Consider the following 14,503-nt stretch of genomic DNA (forward strand, 5'->3'; position numbering starts at 1 on the left):
CCATTAAACAACTACCAAACATCCTCTAAATATTTTTTTAAATAAATATCTATCATTAATTTTACCAAATCCTTGTTTATTTAGAGAGGAAAAAGAAATCCCCATTTTTTTAAAAGTCTAATTTCTATGAATTTTAGATGTGAAAGTTGAAAAGGTCGTATACACATGTTACGATTGTTGTTGTTTATATGCTTAATTTCAAAGCATTTTTTGGGGGTGAGATCAATCAAGAGAACCCCTCTCTCCACTTCCTCTGCTGATTCTTCTTTCAATTCCACCACCGAATTCCCCTTCTCTCCACCCCCACCAAAATCCCTTATTTTTCAAGGTTTTTGATTTTCATTTTTATCCAACCTTCAAAACAATATCCCTCGTTTTCCGAAAATTGAGGTCACAATCCTTCGAATCTTTGAAAAATTCCACTTTTTTCCATCTGGGTTTGTAGCTGGGGTTCTTAGTTTTATTCCCAGTTCAGCTTCAAATTTCTTGATTTCAAGGGTTATAAATTCCCCAAGTTTCAAAGGGTTTCAAGTGATTTCCAAGAAATCTTGAAGATAAAATGATGTAAAATCTTGATTATTTGAAACACTTCTCTACCCAGGCTTTTCAGTTTCCAAACACTTCTCTGTCTTCTTCTTCTTCTTCTTCATTCTTTTCTGCTAAATAAACCATGGATTTGAAGAAATTTGAAGAAGGAATTGATGGTGAAATTGGTGCCAAGAAATCTGAATCCAGAAGTGTGGGTTCTTCCCCCAAAAATTCTGGTGGTCAACTAGGTGGGTTAGGTTCAAAGTCAAAGGAACTGGGTAATATAAGCAGTAAGGACTATTTGAGGGCGGATAAGATTGATTTCAAGAGTTGGGATGTTCAATTGGATAAGCATTTGAGTAGGGTTTGGTCTAGAGATAGAGATAAGGATGCTAATAATACAAAGAAAGAAGAATGGGAGATTGATTTAGCTAAATTGGATATAAGGAATGTAATTGCTCATGGTACTTATGGTACTGTTTACAGAGGTGTTTATGATGGTCAAGATGTTGCAGGTAAAGATTTATTGATGGCTGTTTTCTGTCTTTTAAGTTTCATTTTTTTGTGGGGTTTGATTCAATTGGTGGAGACATATTATGAACTTATGATGAGATGATCATGTGGTATGTTCTTAAAAGATTTCTTGATGCTGATTAATGTCTGTTTTGTGTCTTCAAGTTTCCATTTTTTGTGGGTATTGTTTCAATTGGTAAGACTTGTTATGATGAGATGATCATGTGGTAAGTTATTAGAAGATTTCTTGATGCTCATTAATGGCTGTTTTGTGTCTTCAAGTTTCAAAATTTTGTGGGTTTTGATTCAATTGATAGAGTTGTTATGAAAATATGATCATGTGGTAAATTCCTTAAAGATTTCTTGATGCTCATTAATGGCTGTTTTGTGACTTCAAGTTTCAGTTTTTGTGGGTATTGATTCAGTTTTTAGACTTGTTATGATGAGATGATCATGCGGTAAATTCCATAAAGATTTCTTTGTGCTCATGATAATTCATAGAGTTGGGTCGGGTTTCACTTTCTAACGGGTTTGGTTGAGATTTTATCAAACYGTTGTAATTGTGTTGAGTTGTTTAAATGCCTCAAACCGCCCAACCCAACCCACGTACGCCCCTATTTGTGGGTATTGATTCAATTGGTAGACTTGTTACATTTTCCTGACTGTTAACTTAGGGCCCCATAGGATTAGTCGAGGTGCACACAAGTTGATCTGGAAATCCACGGTTATCACAAAGAAAAAAACTAGAGCACCACTTGGTTGTCCAAAAAGGGTCGTTTCTTGATGGTCTGGTAGACAATTTGTTTGTCTTGTGATCAATATTTTTGTGATTTTTTCTTATAAATTTGCACGATTGCAGTGAAGGTATTGGATTGGGGAGAGGATGGCCTTGCGACCGCTGCTGAGACTGCCAATCTTCGGACATCTTTTCGACAAGAAGTTGCCGTGTGGCATAAACTCGACCATCCAAATGTCACCAAGGTTTAATACTCATTAAGCTTATAACTACATCTAAAATTCCGATAATTCGTTTCAAGTTCTAGAATGATTCAATTTATTTCTAGGATTTGCAATCATACGGTCTTTATTTCGTATATTGTTGTTGCTTACTCATATCTGGTTTCTCAAAATTTAGCACMTTTGTCTGTCTCTTTCTCTATTCCTATTTATATTGCTATTGCTTACTCATATCACATTTGCTTTGCATATATGTTTTTCTCCATTTCACACACTCTGCACTCGTCGGGGTCTTTACCATTTGATAGATACATCTCCCCCGGGGAGTGGGGTCAACTAACCCCGATAAAGTTTCAAAATTTTAAATTTAAATCCGATCCCATTAACAGAAGTCCTGGATCCATCACTGGTCTTCACGAAAACAATTGCTCTACTCTTTAGGGTAGAGGTCAGGTGAGCTTACATCTTACCCCCCATATCCCACCTCTCAGACAGTGGGATATATTGATCTCTACTTTTTAGGGTAGAGGTTAGGGAGGTCAGGTCTGCTTACATCTTAACCCTAAATCCCACCTATATTGGGCTCTACTTTTTAGGGTAGAGGTTAGGTTTGTTTACATCTTATCTTCTGGACCCCACCTCTTAGCGGGATATACTGGGCTCATTGGTTTGGTTTACAGTCTTTATTAGTATCTTCTCTTTTGATATTGTAGTTTGTTGGAGCTTCAATGGGAACCTCGGATCTTAAGATCCCGACAAACAACACCTCGAATGCCGCCCAAAATTCTCTACCCTCTCGGGCTTGTTGTGTTGTGGTGGAGTATCTTCCCGGTGGAACGCTCAAGAAATATTTAATCAGGAATTGTAGAAAGAAACTGTCTTTCAAGATTGTCGTTCAACTTGCTTTAGATCTCTCTAGAGGGTAAGCTCGACTCTATTCTTTTCTTGAAAAAATAGCGTGTAATGGGGTGGAGTAGAGAGGCCGAGTGTCGTAAAGCATGCGTCTTTACGTTTTCTTGATTTTTGCAGTCTAAGCTACCTTCATTCCAAGAAGATTGTGCACCGTGATGTGAAGACTGAAAATATGCTCTTAGATTTGAATAGAACCCTGAAGATTGCTGATTTTGGCGTTGCTCGTGTTGAAGCTCAAAACCCGAGAGACATGACCGGTGAAACGGGAACTCTTGGTTACATGGCGCCTGAGGTACGTATAAAAAACAAAAAAATAGATACCAAAGGTCATTGGCCCAGCGGTATCAGGGTTACCAGTAGATTCCGATATCCGGGTTACCAGTAGATTCCGGTATCCGGGTTATCTGTAGGTTCCGATATCTGGGTTAGTAGGAGATTCCAACCTCTCTGTAGGCCTAGGTTTCAAGCTCACTAAATGTGAGGAGAGTGTGTGAGTTTTGCAGTATTATACAAAGATTATATATATTTAAAAAATCATAATTAGATAATAATTTGGTGAAGTAGGGGTACTTAGGTCATTTTACATTTACCTTCCAAAATAAGTGTCCACGTTCAAAAGCAAATGTTTACTTTCCATACCCTTAATAATGACATGGAGTAGTTCATTAATCGCTCTGTTATTAAAGGTAAAATTGTCATTTAGTTAATTAAATTGTGTAATGATCACACATTTATAGGCTGTCGGGATTCATGCTAGAAAGCTGAACGAGTCCCGACGGCTTTAGCTTAGTAGGTAAGGAGGTGGACATCCTTACAGAATGAGTGGGAGGTCTGTGGTTCCGGAGGTAGATGTCATACCGTTTTTGCATCATAACTATACCATGTGAAAAAGTGCGTGCTTTTAGACTTGCACGTTGCTTGCTTGCTTCGGGCGTTCTATGTAGTTACCGCTTGTAAACTTTTTTCTTGTGGAAAATCTAAAAGCGGTAAATCCTGTAGGTTCTTGATGGGAAGCCTTACAATCGGAAATGTGATGTCTATAGCTTCGGCATTTGCTTATGGGAAGTGTATTGTTGTGACATGCCGTACGCCGATCTTAGCTTTGCGGAAGTATCTTCGGCGGTCGTTCGTCAGGTTCGTCATTTATTTAGCTTTGATTTACTTATATTATCGTAGTTAGGGGTGTAAATAAGCCGAGTTGAGTAGTAGGTTATTCTCGGCTCGATAAAAATACCATACTCAAGCTCGAATAACCTTTTTCAATGTAGGGCTTGTGCTCGAGCTCGAGTATTCTTTGATATATCGAGCTCGAGCTTGATGCTCGTTTATGGGTTCGAACTCACAATTGATTAACTCGTTTATTGCTCAAGGTTGATAATTTTTATATTTTTATTGTATGATCTAATAAACAAATTAGCATGTTCGGCTCAAGAAAGTGTATGCTCGAATGGGCTCGGCTCGGAAATTTTATTCGAGTTTCGATCGAGCCGAATCAAACATTGGTGTTATGTAGCTTAACTCGTTAAGTTAAACAAGTTTTGTTTTGTGTTCGTGATTGACTTGAGCTCGAGAATTATTAAGTCCGAGATAAACGAGCTCGAGCAGTTCGTTAAAAGCTCGACTCGTTTACACCCCTAATCATACTATACCAGATTCTTCAAAACACGTGTCTGCTTCCGAATTCTACAGTAATAATGAGATGGAGAAATTCATTACTCCCTCTATTATCAAGGATAAAATTGTCATTTACTTCAGTAAAGAAAATGTAATAATTACATCTCTCTAAAACAACCTATTATCGTAATATTTTTGTTTTAGTTTAACGTTTTTATTTACATCGCTTCAGAATTTACGGCCCGACATTCCAAAGTGTTGTCCGAGTTCGTTTGCGAGCATTTTGAAAAAATGTTGGGATGCGAATCCCGATAAGAGACCCGAGATGGATGAGGTGGTGCGGTTGTTAGAGGCGATAGATACGAGTAAAGGTGGCGGAATGATCCCCGAAGGCCAAGCCACCGGATGTTTATGTTTCACCACGACCCGTGGCCCGTGATTTTTTTTTCCGTAAGTAAGGAATGTCGCAAACACTTCATTATCGTGGTTTTCCCCGATATTTTGCATAAGTTTACGAGGATGTAAACCGACACTAGTTCTTCGCATAATTTTGTCAACGGTCATTCAAATCGTAGACAAACGGTTATATGCGTATTTTCGTTGTTTTCTATACAAATTTTGTGCGTTCATGATTTAGTATCATGAGATCTTTAAGAACCATTGTATCATGTATTATTTCGTATGATTTTTTGTTTCATTTATGGCTAGAATTGAATCTAGTGATTGACATATATTTGTTTTACAATATGTTTATTTCATATGTATTCCGTTCATAATACGAACATTTTTGGTGTGTTTGTGAAAAAAATAGACGTAAAAAGATTTCACGTTATGAACATATGTAATCAATACATTAAATACTATAATCGAATCGGAAAAATATCATATGAAACAAAACCTTAAAGTATAAGTTTTTACGGATTTTACAAATTTTGAAGTTGTCAAATGATATATATATATATAGAGAGAGAGAGAGAGAGAGAGAGAGAGAGAGAGAGGTTGGTTCAAATATAAACCAACCATATGGTACAAACTAAGCTAACCAACTTTAACCAATCACATTCTTTCTTCACTTTAGGTTCAAATCTAAATTATAAATTAATGATAAGGATAATTTTGTAATTTAACCTTTTTGTAACCCCTTAATAATTAATTGGGAGTTACAAATCTTAAAAGATACCTCTAATTGATCATGAGATTTTTCTGATTTCTTTATTATTTCATGTTCATGTTCTTCTTTTCAAGTTATGTWCTACATATATTGAAATTGGTTGTCTAAGTGTACAAGATTTTCGTTTCGTCCAAGATACATGGAGAATCATATTGTAAAAGAATATCAGAATAATGAAAACAATAAAACGCTTGCAGTCTATGTTCATATCTGCACACATGCACAACGATCCTTGATTTTGAAAATGTTCATATYTGTGCATCTCTTGCAGTCTATGTTCATATATATTCACCATATGAACAATTTGTTTTCATTGAAAGACACAATCGTTGTTCATACGAACCCGTGACGATGTCATACGGTATGACATTGAAAAACATCACACCATATGAACATAGTGTTTACATTATAAGACACAGATGCTGTTCACACGAACATAAGGCCGACATGTGAACATATATGAACATATGAACATAGTGTTTACATTGCAAGACACAAATGTTGTTCACACGAGCATAGGGCCGACATGTGAACATGAGTTGTGAATATGTTCATAATCAATCGTAGGTTACAAATCGGCTGGAGAATATCGGGTTCACGATGCGTGATGATTTATTACCAAAATACTCTGTGAACAATTGTTCATAAGCAGCCCAATTAATTTAATGATTAATTGATTATTTTTTAATACTTATTTAATAATGACCATTTGACCAATTTACCCTTTGAACAATTGTTCATACACATATCAATTAATACATTAATTAAATTATTGTTTATTTAATCTCATTTAATAATAACCGTTTGATGATAAAATGAACGATCAAGATCGGTTCACATAGTTTGTATCATATGGTTAGTTTCTATTTGAACCAGCCCCAATATATATATATATATATATATATATATATAAATAATTACATACTTGTTCCTTGTAGTTGAATGGTTTTCTACAAAAACTAGAGAAAAGACAAAACTAATTAAAAAAAAATAGAAATACCCTTCCTTTTAATGGATTTTTTTTAACGAAGTTAGTGGTTAGGAGCCACTTTCAGAGCAAAATGGAAACTAAACAATTTCTAGACTTACTAAAGTTCAGGTCCCACTTTTTCAAAGATTTCACTGCAGTATTTGAATCGTTAAGAGGTGAATCTTGTTTGAATTTTTTTTTTGTTTATTATTATTATTATTCAAACTTTTTAAAGTGAAATATATTAGATTTTGTTGGTTGTATGATTTCTTATTCTCTCTTTTGTGAATGGAAAATTGAACATATGCTTGGTTTTGTGTCTTTTGTTTTGCTTTATATTTCATGACACGTGCTTATAAACTTGGAGGGTAATTATGTAATTTTGGTATATGGAGTACCACAAGTAATGGGCATGGTACAACCATATGAAGCATGGGATGCCTAATTTTCCCATTTTAGACGCCATACTTCTTGGCTTGTTTATTCCATTTCACTATCATGGTTTTGTTCATTATGTGTTTTTCAAGATTGTCAATTCACCTCCTTATTCTTTTGAGCCATTTACATTCTTAGTCCTTGTCTCTCACTGTCGCACCACAATTCAGGTCATTTCGCACTTTGGAATTGATTGACATTATCGACTTTTTTACGTAACTTTTCATTTAAGATTATAATGAATAAAAAGACAACGACAAAAGTAGAATAATTTAGGAATTAATTCGAATTTAGAAGAATATGAATGTATAAAGAATCATACTACGATACACGTCAATTTAGATAATAGAAAGTTAAAGGGGGTCAAGTGTCAATATAGTTTCAAATTCATCACGTCTTCCCGGCCCCTTTCTATAAATTGGACCTGGACCATTTTGCACTTCTGATTCATACCTGATTACCGTTCAGTTTTCACCGCCGTCACCGGAAAAWTTTCCGTTTAATTTGTCCCTGAGACTAACTGATTTTCTGAAATAAAGACAATGAGTAGCGTCGCCGTCGACACATTGATGTCAGATTTCCTCCACAAGACCGGTGGCGTCGCTGTAATTGACGGCGGACTTGCGACGGAGCTCGAACGATATGGTGCTGACCTTAACGATCCACTATGGAGCGCTAAATGCCTCGTGACTTCTACTCACCTTATTCGACAGGTATATAAAATAACACTCCATTTTGTTGATGCTATAATGACATTTATATCAGTAACGGCCATGAAAACAACGTGCTTCGTGAATACGAACTCTCTGTTCATAGTTTTTGTGTTCATTTGTGAGATTATGTGAGAAATGTAAGGAAGAAATATACACAGTTACTGAAGCTTTTTGGTAGTGAAACGGACTCTTGCATCATAGGCACAAACGAGAAGGAAATCATAGCTAGTGAAATGAGTTACTRGTCTCTTTATGATTGTTGTATTATATCTGTTTGTGGTTACTTGCTTATGTAGAATTACAGTAATCTTAGTAGCTATATCGTTGCCTTTGATAATTCTTTTTGTTTTTTCACAACAATTTCTCGGTTGGAGAGTTTTCATAGTACCACGAGCACCACATATAMTGCATATCAATTTGATAATTTCAGAAGATTAAAAGGAAATTGGATTGGCCTAGAATAGCACCTGACAGCACCAGAGCATGCTGAAATCTGCTATACACTCCTAAATGYGGTAGCGGATCCATAAAMTTTTATGATTGGGGGACAATCAGGGGTGTTAAAAAATTCCTGAAACCACAGGTGTTGAAAAAATTATGAAACCGAATAAGTCATCTGAACCTGATGCTTTCGGATTATTCGGTTTTCGGCTTAAACGGTTCAGTTAATCGAATAGATAGAACTTATTCAGTTTGGTTCTCGGTTATTTTTTTTACTATCTTGGTTAAACTGAAACATTATATTGCTATGTATATATTTTACTATTTCAGTTAAACTGAAAGCAAATGAATAYATTATACACTGATTAAAAATTAGACCGATTCATGATGGACTGACTAGCTAGAAAGACAAACCATTAAACCAACTTATAATAACACAACATGTTGGCAATTGGCAGTAAAACAATTTGTACAAACCTAGTGAAACTCAGATCATACTTAAAGGTTTAATGGCGGGGACCTCATGGCCCCGTGGTCCACATTTTGTGAACCCTACTTGCCATACCTCATAAGCAAGCACCGGAAAAGACAACCTGTCCTCCCCGTGGAATCGAACCCGGGTGGGCATGCCCAAGGCAAGGCATTTACGGAAGGAGGTGGTCCACTCAGATCATACTTATAAGTGGGCATAACGGGTTTGTTTGTTTTGGTTTATACTCTCCTTAAAAGCTTGRCTTGGGGAGCTTGATCTAATTTGTAAAAACACTTTCAGAAAGTTCATAATTTTGATAAGACTTCATGCCATAGCAGGTAAGCATCTATGAATGACAAGATAATAATGCCGGTCCTAAGTTCATGGATATTGTGCAACCGCACCAAGGAACCATTCTGGAATTAACTGTTATAGATGAAGTTTTAGCTTGTCAGTGGCCCTTTTCGTACGATATTCTAATATAGGATTTTAGTGAAATTGAACATTTTTTACTATAAATACTCTAATAGTTTTCCCTCAGGATGGGCCCATTGCGTATAGTTAAAAGATCTTTTTTAGGAACTAGCTGAGATGAATTTACCAAGTGTATTTTCAATAGCAATATTGGAAAGATTCCTGGTACCTATTTCCTATCCCTTGCATGTGTACTCATCTATTTGGCAGTATAGGTACACCTTGATTATCTTGAAGCTGGTGCAGATATACTAATCACAGCATCTTATCAGGTAATAGAGCGGTCTTTTATTACCATGCCATATCTCTCCGACTCTCCCTCTTCTTAATTTTCTTGAATGGCAGGCAACAATTCAGGGGTTTGAGGCTAAAGGCTATTCTTCAGAAGATGGTGAGTCCATGCTTAGAAGAAGTGTAGAAATTRCCCGTGAGGCAAGGGATGCATATTATCAACAATGCCGTGAATCTTCTAGTGATTATACTGGTGATGGTAGAATTTTAAAGCATCGTCCTATCTTAGTTGCTGCATCGGTAGGGAGTTATGGGGCATATCTGGCTGATGGTTCTGAATACAGGTGGCTTGACATGACTAGTAAATAGTTGCATGAAGTATTGTTATATTCACATAATTTGGGATAAATGATATGTTGAAGGGAGTGAGGGTCCTTTAGTTAAATGGCCTTATGACAAATGGTTCTTTCAAATCCATGACCTTCTGACATTCACGATGCCACTGCGTAACAGAATAATACCTCTTCCATACACAAAAAATGCCTAAAAACTTATCAGAGGGTCATGAATCTAAAAGGCACTTTTCAGGAGGTCATTTAGAGCATCTCTAGTGCAAAGTTCTTATAAGCAAGAAGTGTAGCTTCTTATAAGAATCAACATYGTAGAGAGTTCTTATAAGAACCTCATTTTCTTTGAGTTCTTGTACAAGAACCTTGGTTCTTACCTTGAAGTTGGTGTGAAGTGACAATTTGCTAGTTTTTTATATATTTTCTTGACTTTTATWTCCAATATAATAATTAATATGTATATATATTTATTTAACTTACATTATACATGGGACCCACAAAATGGGTCTTATAAGAACTACAATTTGGAGTTGATATAGGGTCATTAATTTGGTGAGTTGGAATGACTTGGCAAGAAAAAGTACAAAAAGTGGGTTCTTATAAGAACCTCCATTGGAGATGCTCTTAGCTAAATAACCCAGGGAGTTATGAGGCATTCATGGAACTTTCTTTTGTCTACATCATGGAACATTCTTTTGTCTACATCATGGAACATTCTTTTATCTACATTCTCATAGAGAATGTCAACAATTGGTTAGAGGACTTCCATATGAACTCTGGGAACATGTACTCAAAATAGCCATGATAACCAWCATAACATCCCCATCATATTAGTCTACCTTAGAAATTGTCTGCACAACAAAATCGACTTCCTTTGAAGTCTTCGACTGCTCTAGTTTTGCTTGTGTAGTGTTTATGTTAACAATTGCATSTTTCTTGCTCTGCCCTCTTACAGTGGGGACTACGGTACTGCAATGAATTTGGAATTCTTGAAGAATTTTCACCGGAGAAGAGTTCAAGTTTTGGCTGAATCTGGTGCTGATCTGATTGCATTCGAAACAGTGCCAAATAAGCTAGAGGCMCAGGTCGGAAAAATTTCTTTATCATATCCACAAGATTTATTTTACATCACTACATAGTGCAACTTCACTGAACTACAATGACTCACAGACTCCTCAAATCTTCATAAYTTTTTAAGGGTGCGTTTGGTACGTGAGACAGTATAGGACGGAACAAAAACTTGTTAGACCGGGGTTGGACAGGATTGAGTGGGACAAAAAAYGCACTGTTTCTGTCCCACCAAAATAGATAGAACAAAGATCAGGGAGATGGAACATGCTTGGTAAATTACTAAAATATCTATGTCAAATTAAAACCATAAAACCTTGCACAATTCTTTCAYCCACCTACTTCACTCTAGCCAATCCAATCCTGGGTGCGTTTGGTACACTGGATAGGACAGACAAGAACATGGATCATTGTTCCACATTTGGCAGGACTTTTATATGGAAAAGAGTGGGACAAAGTGGAACAAGCATGTTCCACCCCCACCCCATGGAACACGGTGGAGCAAACCTATGTTTACCAATATAACCTCAAAATAAAACCTAATTCTCTTTTAAAACATCAAATACGTCTCCCTCTTTACATCTTATTTATTCTTTTATTTTTTTTTATTGTATTTTATGCTCTTTAAACATTTACTTTGCTGTCCTCAAAATATTATTTTTTATACCGGTTTCTCTATTTTGATTAATTTATGTAATTTATTAAACTTTATGATAAAAAAATAAGATAGAAAAGGTATAAAATAAAAATCGGAAACTATATAAACTTTTGATTTTGGTGTCATTTCAATCGTCTTCACGGAAACCTTCTAATGATATATTTTGTTATAAAAATATTTATTTTATTATAAGTTAATAAATTACATAAACAAATTAARATATATAAACACTCGTTAGGGCTAAAKTGGTCATTTTATCTGTTCTGTCCARTTCTKTCTTATTAAATGYTGAACAACTATTTTGTCATGTTTTGTTCTGTCTTGCCTTGTCGGGATACCAAATGCATCCTAAAGGAACAAATCAGTCACAGGCCTTATCTAATAACTCCGGTGTTGAAYAGGCTTTTGCTGAGCTTCTTGAAGAAGGCATAAACGTTCCTGCATGGTTTTCGTTTAATTCCAAAGATGGTGYAAATGTGGTGAGTGGTGATTCCTTGGCCGAATGTGCTGCAATAGCTGATTCATGCAAGAAAGTTGTTGCTGTAGGAATCAATTGCACCCCTCCTAGATTTATTGGTGGTTTGATTTCAACAATAAAAAAGGTATCGATTCTTATTTCTTGCTTCGTTAGCTATGGTCTTGTGGCTATCTCGATCCTTAGTAGTAGGCCAACARAGAAAAAATATGCATTGTTCTTTCTCAAGTCACCAAAGGTTTCCACTTCCTTAATGTTGTAGAACACAATGAAACAAATGTAAGTAGTTGAACGGTTTCAACTACCAATGCCCGTCCAGTTTAGATGATTTTTGAGTGTTAGAAGAGAAGTTTCAACATATATCGAGGAGAAATGGTCCAAGTCTAGYAGATGTGAGATTCCAACATGCCCCCTCCAATGTAGGGTAGATGAGTATCAGTTGTCCTAACATTCCCCTAAACCAGAGCCTAGATGAGCATAGWTTGGCCCAAAGTATCAAGTCTCTAGAGCGGTAGACTTTGGCTTTGGTACCATGTGGGAATATGTGGAACCTCATTAGATTACTCTCCAARAGAGTMCTTTTATATTGAGGAGAAAGGGTCCAAATCCAGCCGATGTGGGACTTTAACACGCTCCCTCCAGTAGAAGCTAGATGGGCATAGATTATTCCTAAGAGTCGAGTCCTTAGAGACTTAGGGGTCGTTTACCAAACGCTTACTCGGGTAARTGAATACCAAGTCATTTTACTTTACCAGATAAATATAGTAAGGATCAAAAAATTTACCCAGTAAGAGCGAGATAAGGACCAAGAGTCTTACCCGGTAAATGAGGGCGACGACTCTTACCACGGTAATCGCTTACCGGGTAAATTGTTGCATACAATACCATTTTGGTGGACTAAAATCTTATCCGGTAAGTAAATGATATTGTTAAATTTATTGGTAAGCGCTTACCGGATAAGTGTTTGCTAAACGGCCCCTTAGAGTGGTAGACMTTGGGTCTAATACCATGTGAGAATATGTGAAACCCCATTAGATTAYTTTTCAACATGAGGAGATAAGGGAGGTTTCAATATGAGACTCCAACAATATTGATATATAAAGTGGAATGCTAGGATCCATCATTCTACTCTTTGAGGTAGAGGTCAGGTTTGCGTACATCTCACCCAAGACCCCACCTCCAGGTGGGATATACTGGGTTTGCTTAGTTTGGTTTTTTTATTCTTCTTATTTTTCCTTCTATATTTTGTAAAAGGATACTAGTCTAATATCTTAGTGATCTTAGTWTGTTGTCTTCCTCAGGTGACAACCAAACCAATACTTATATATCCAAATAGCGGGGAAAATTATGATGCTCAACTAAAGCAATGGGTGGTGAGTACTTCTTCTTTTGGGTTATGAGAACAAATTAACCTCCTATTTTTAATAAAGAATGACGGGTAGATAAGTMATTTCTACTTTGAATCTTTCCTTTGCCTCCTGGCGTAATACAGTTGGGTCCAGGATGGTACTTGCACGAACCGGCAAGGGTTTGAGTTCAGCCACCCATCGTGTGAATTATAATTCATTTGACGATTGGGCTACTTCTGGGTACTAAACTCTTAGGGTGCATTTGATACCTAGACTCGACAGAACAACACTTGTTTAGCATTTGGTAAGACGTGACTGGACTGGTTAAATAACCAGTTTACTTTTTGTTACCTAATAATCAATCTAAATGAAAATTAACACATAATATTTAAAGTCACACCAAACATGGGACAATGTATTCTGTTTTGTTCCGTCCACCTTACCAAATGCACCCTTATGGAAACCGCCCGAGAGCATCTCTAACAGTTTTTCCATAATTTCTCTAAAATCTCGTTTTTTCTCCGTCTGGAGTAGTTGTTGGAGATGCTCTAACGGGCCGAACCCGATTTGCCTCTCACATGATGCTCTTGGGCGGAGTAGAATAGGCCGACTCGGGTGTTGTTGGTTACAAACCCTTTTACACAAACATTGAATCTTTCTGGACAAGAAAATGTTGCAATACTTTTATGTGATATTGTATCTTATTGTTACGATACGTGGCAGCAAAACACTGGAGTTCCGGATGAAGATTTTGTTTCGTACGTGAACACATGGTGCGAGATGGGTGCATCGCTTGTCGGYGGTTGCTGCAGAACGACTCCAGACACCATTAGAGCCATTTATAAGACTCTTCCCAGCAGATCAGCTTCTATACCYGTCGCCGAAAATCTTCAAAGAGAGTCGTCGGGCCATTCGAACATCAACGCCACTTAGAGGTCGGTTTGTCTCTTCCTCTTTTTTCGGTTTACKATGACCTGATTTAATATTACGATCCATTGTAACCGATGCTCGAATAATATTAAGCCGCTAAATTACACGTATATCGTTTCATATGGCTCATTCTCTTGCTAATTGGGGTGTTTGAATGTGCGCAATTCCAAGAATTTGGGGTTGTTTACCGATACAAATTGGGTTAGCTCTACGAAAGAGTTTGATCCGGGTAAGCGTCAATTGAA

At 36.6% G+C, this 14,503-nt stretch overlaps 2 protein-coding genes across 2 annotated transcripts; both read left to right on the forward strand.

Moving 5' to 3' along the window:
- Positions 1 to 218: 218 nt before the first annotated feature.
- On the forward strand, positions 219 to 5,270 carry LOC112513171 (serine/threonine-protein kinase STY13-like). The gene is made up of 6 exons (XM_025119338.1): positions 219 to 1,043; positions 1,901 to 2,022; positions 2,712 to 2,920; positions 3,028 to 3,202; positions 3,910 to 4,044; positions 4,757 to 5,270. Exons 1-6 carry the CDS (start codon positions 671 to 673, stop codon positions 4,961 to 4,963), a joined length of 1,221 nt encoding a protein of 406 aa, XP_024975106.1. The 5' UTR covers positions 219 to 670; the 3' UTR covers positions 4,964 to 5,270.
- Positions 5,271 to 7,544: 2,274 nt separating this feature from the next.
- On the forward strand, positions 7,545 to 14,372 carry LOC112513194 (homocysteine S-methyltransferase 2-like). Its single transcript, XM_025119374.1, has 7 exons — positions 7,545 to 7,813; positions 9,416 to 9,472; positions 9,546 to 9,775; positions 10,734 to 10,863; positions 11,906 to 12,106; positions 13,281 to 13,352; positions 14,052 to 14,372. The coding sequence occupies exons 1-7, from the start codon at positions 7,643 to 7,645 to the stop codon at positions 14,259 to 14,261; spliced, it is 1,071 nt and encodes a 356-aa protein (XP_024975142.1). The 5' UTR covers positions 7,545 to 7,642; the 3' UTR covers positions 14,262 to 14,372.
- Positions 14,373 to 14,503: the final 131 nt, after the last annotated feature.

The sequence above is a fragment of the Cynara cardunculus genome (genome assembly GCF_001531365.2).
Source record: "Cynara cardunculus var. scolymus isolate 2C chromosome LG 5, CcrdV1, whole genome shotgun sequence".
NCBI lineage: Eukaryota > Viridiplantae > Streptophyta > Magnoliopsida > Asterales > Asteraceae > Cynara > Cynara cardunculus.

Coding starts and splice junctions, on each gene's coding strand:
- LOC112513171 (XM_025119338.1), top strand. CDS start 671: ATGGATTTGAAGAAATTTGAAGAAGGAATTGATGGTGAAATTGGTGCC. Junction 1,044..1,900: donor TGATGGTCAAGATGTTGCAG/GTAAAGATTTAT, acceptor GCACGATTGCAG/TGAAGGTATTGGATTGGGGA. Junction 3,203..3,909: donor TTGGTTACATGGCGCCTGAG/GTACGTATAAAA, acceptor TAAATCCTGTAG/GTTCTTGATGGGAAGCCTTA.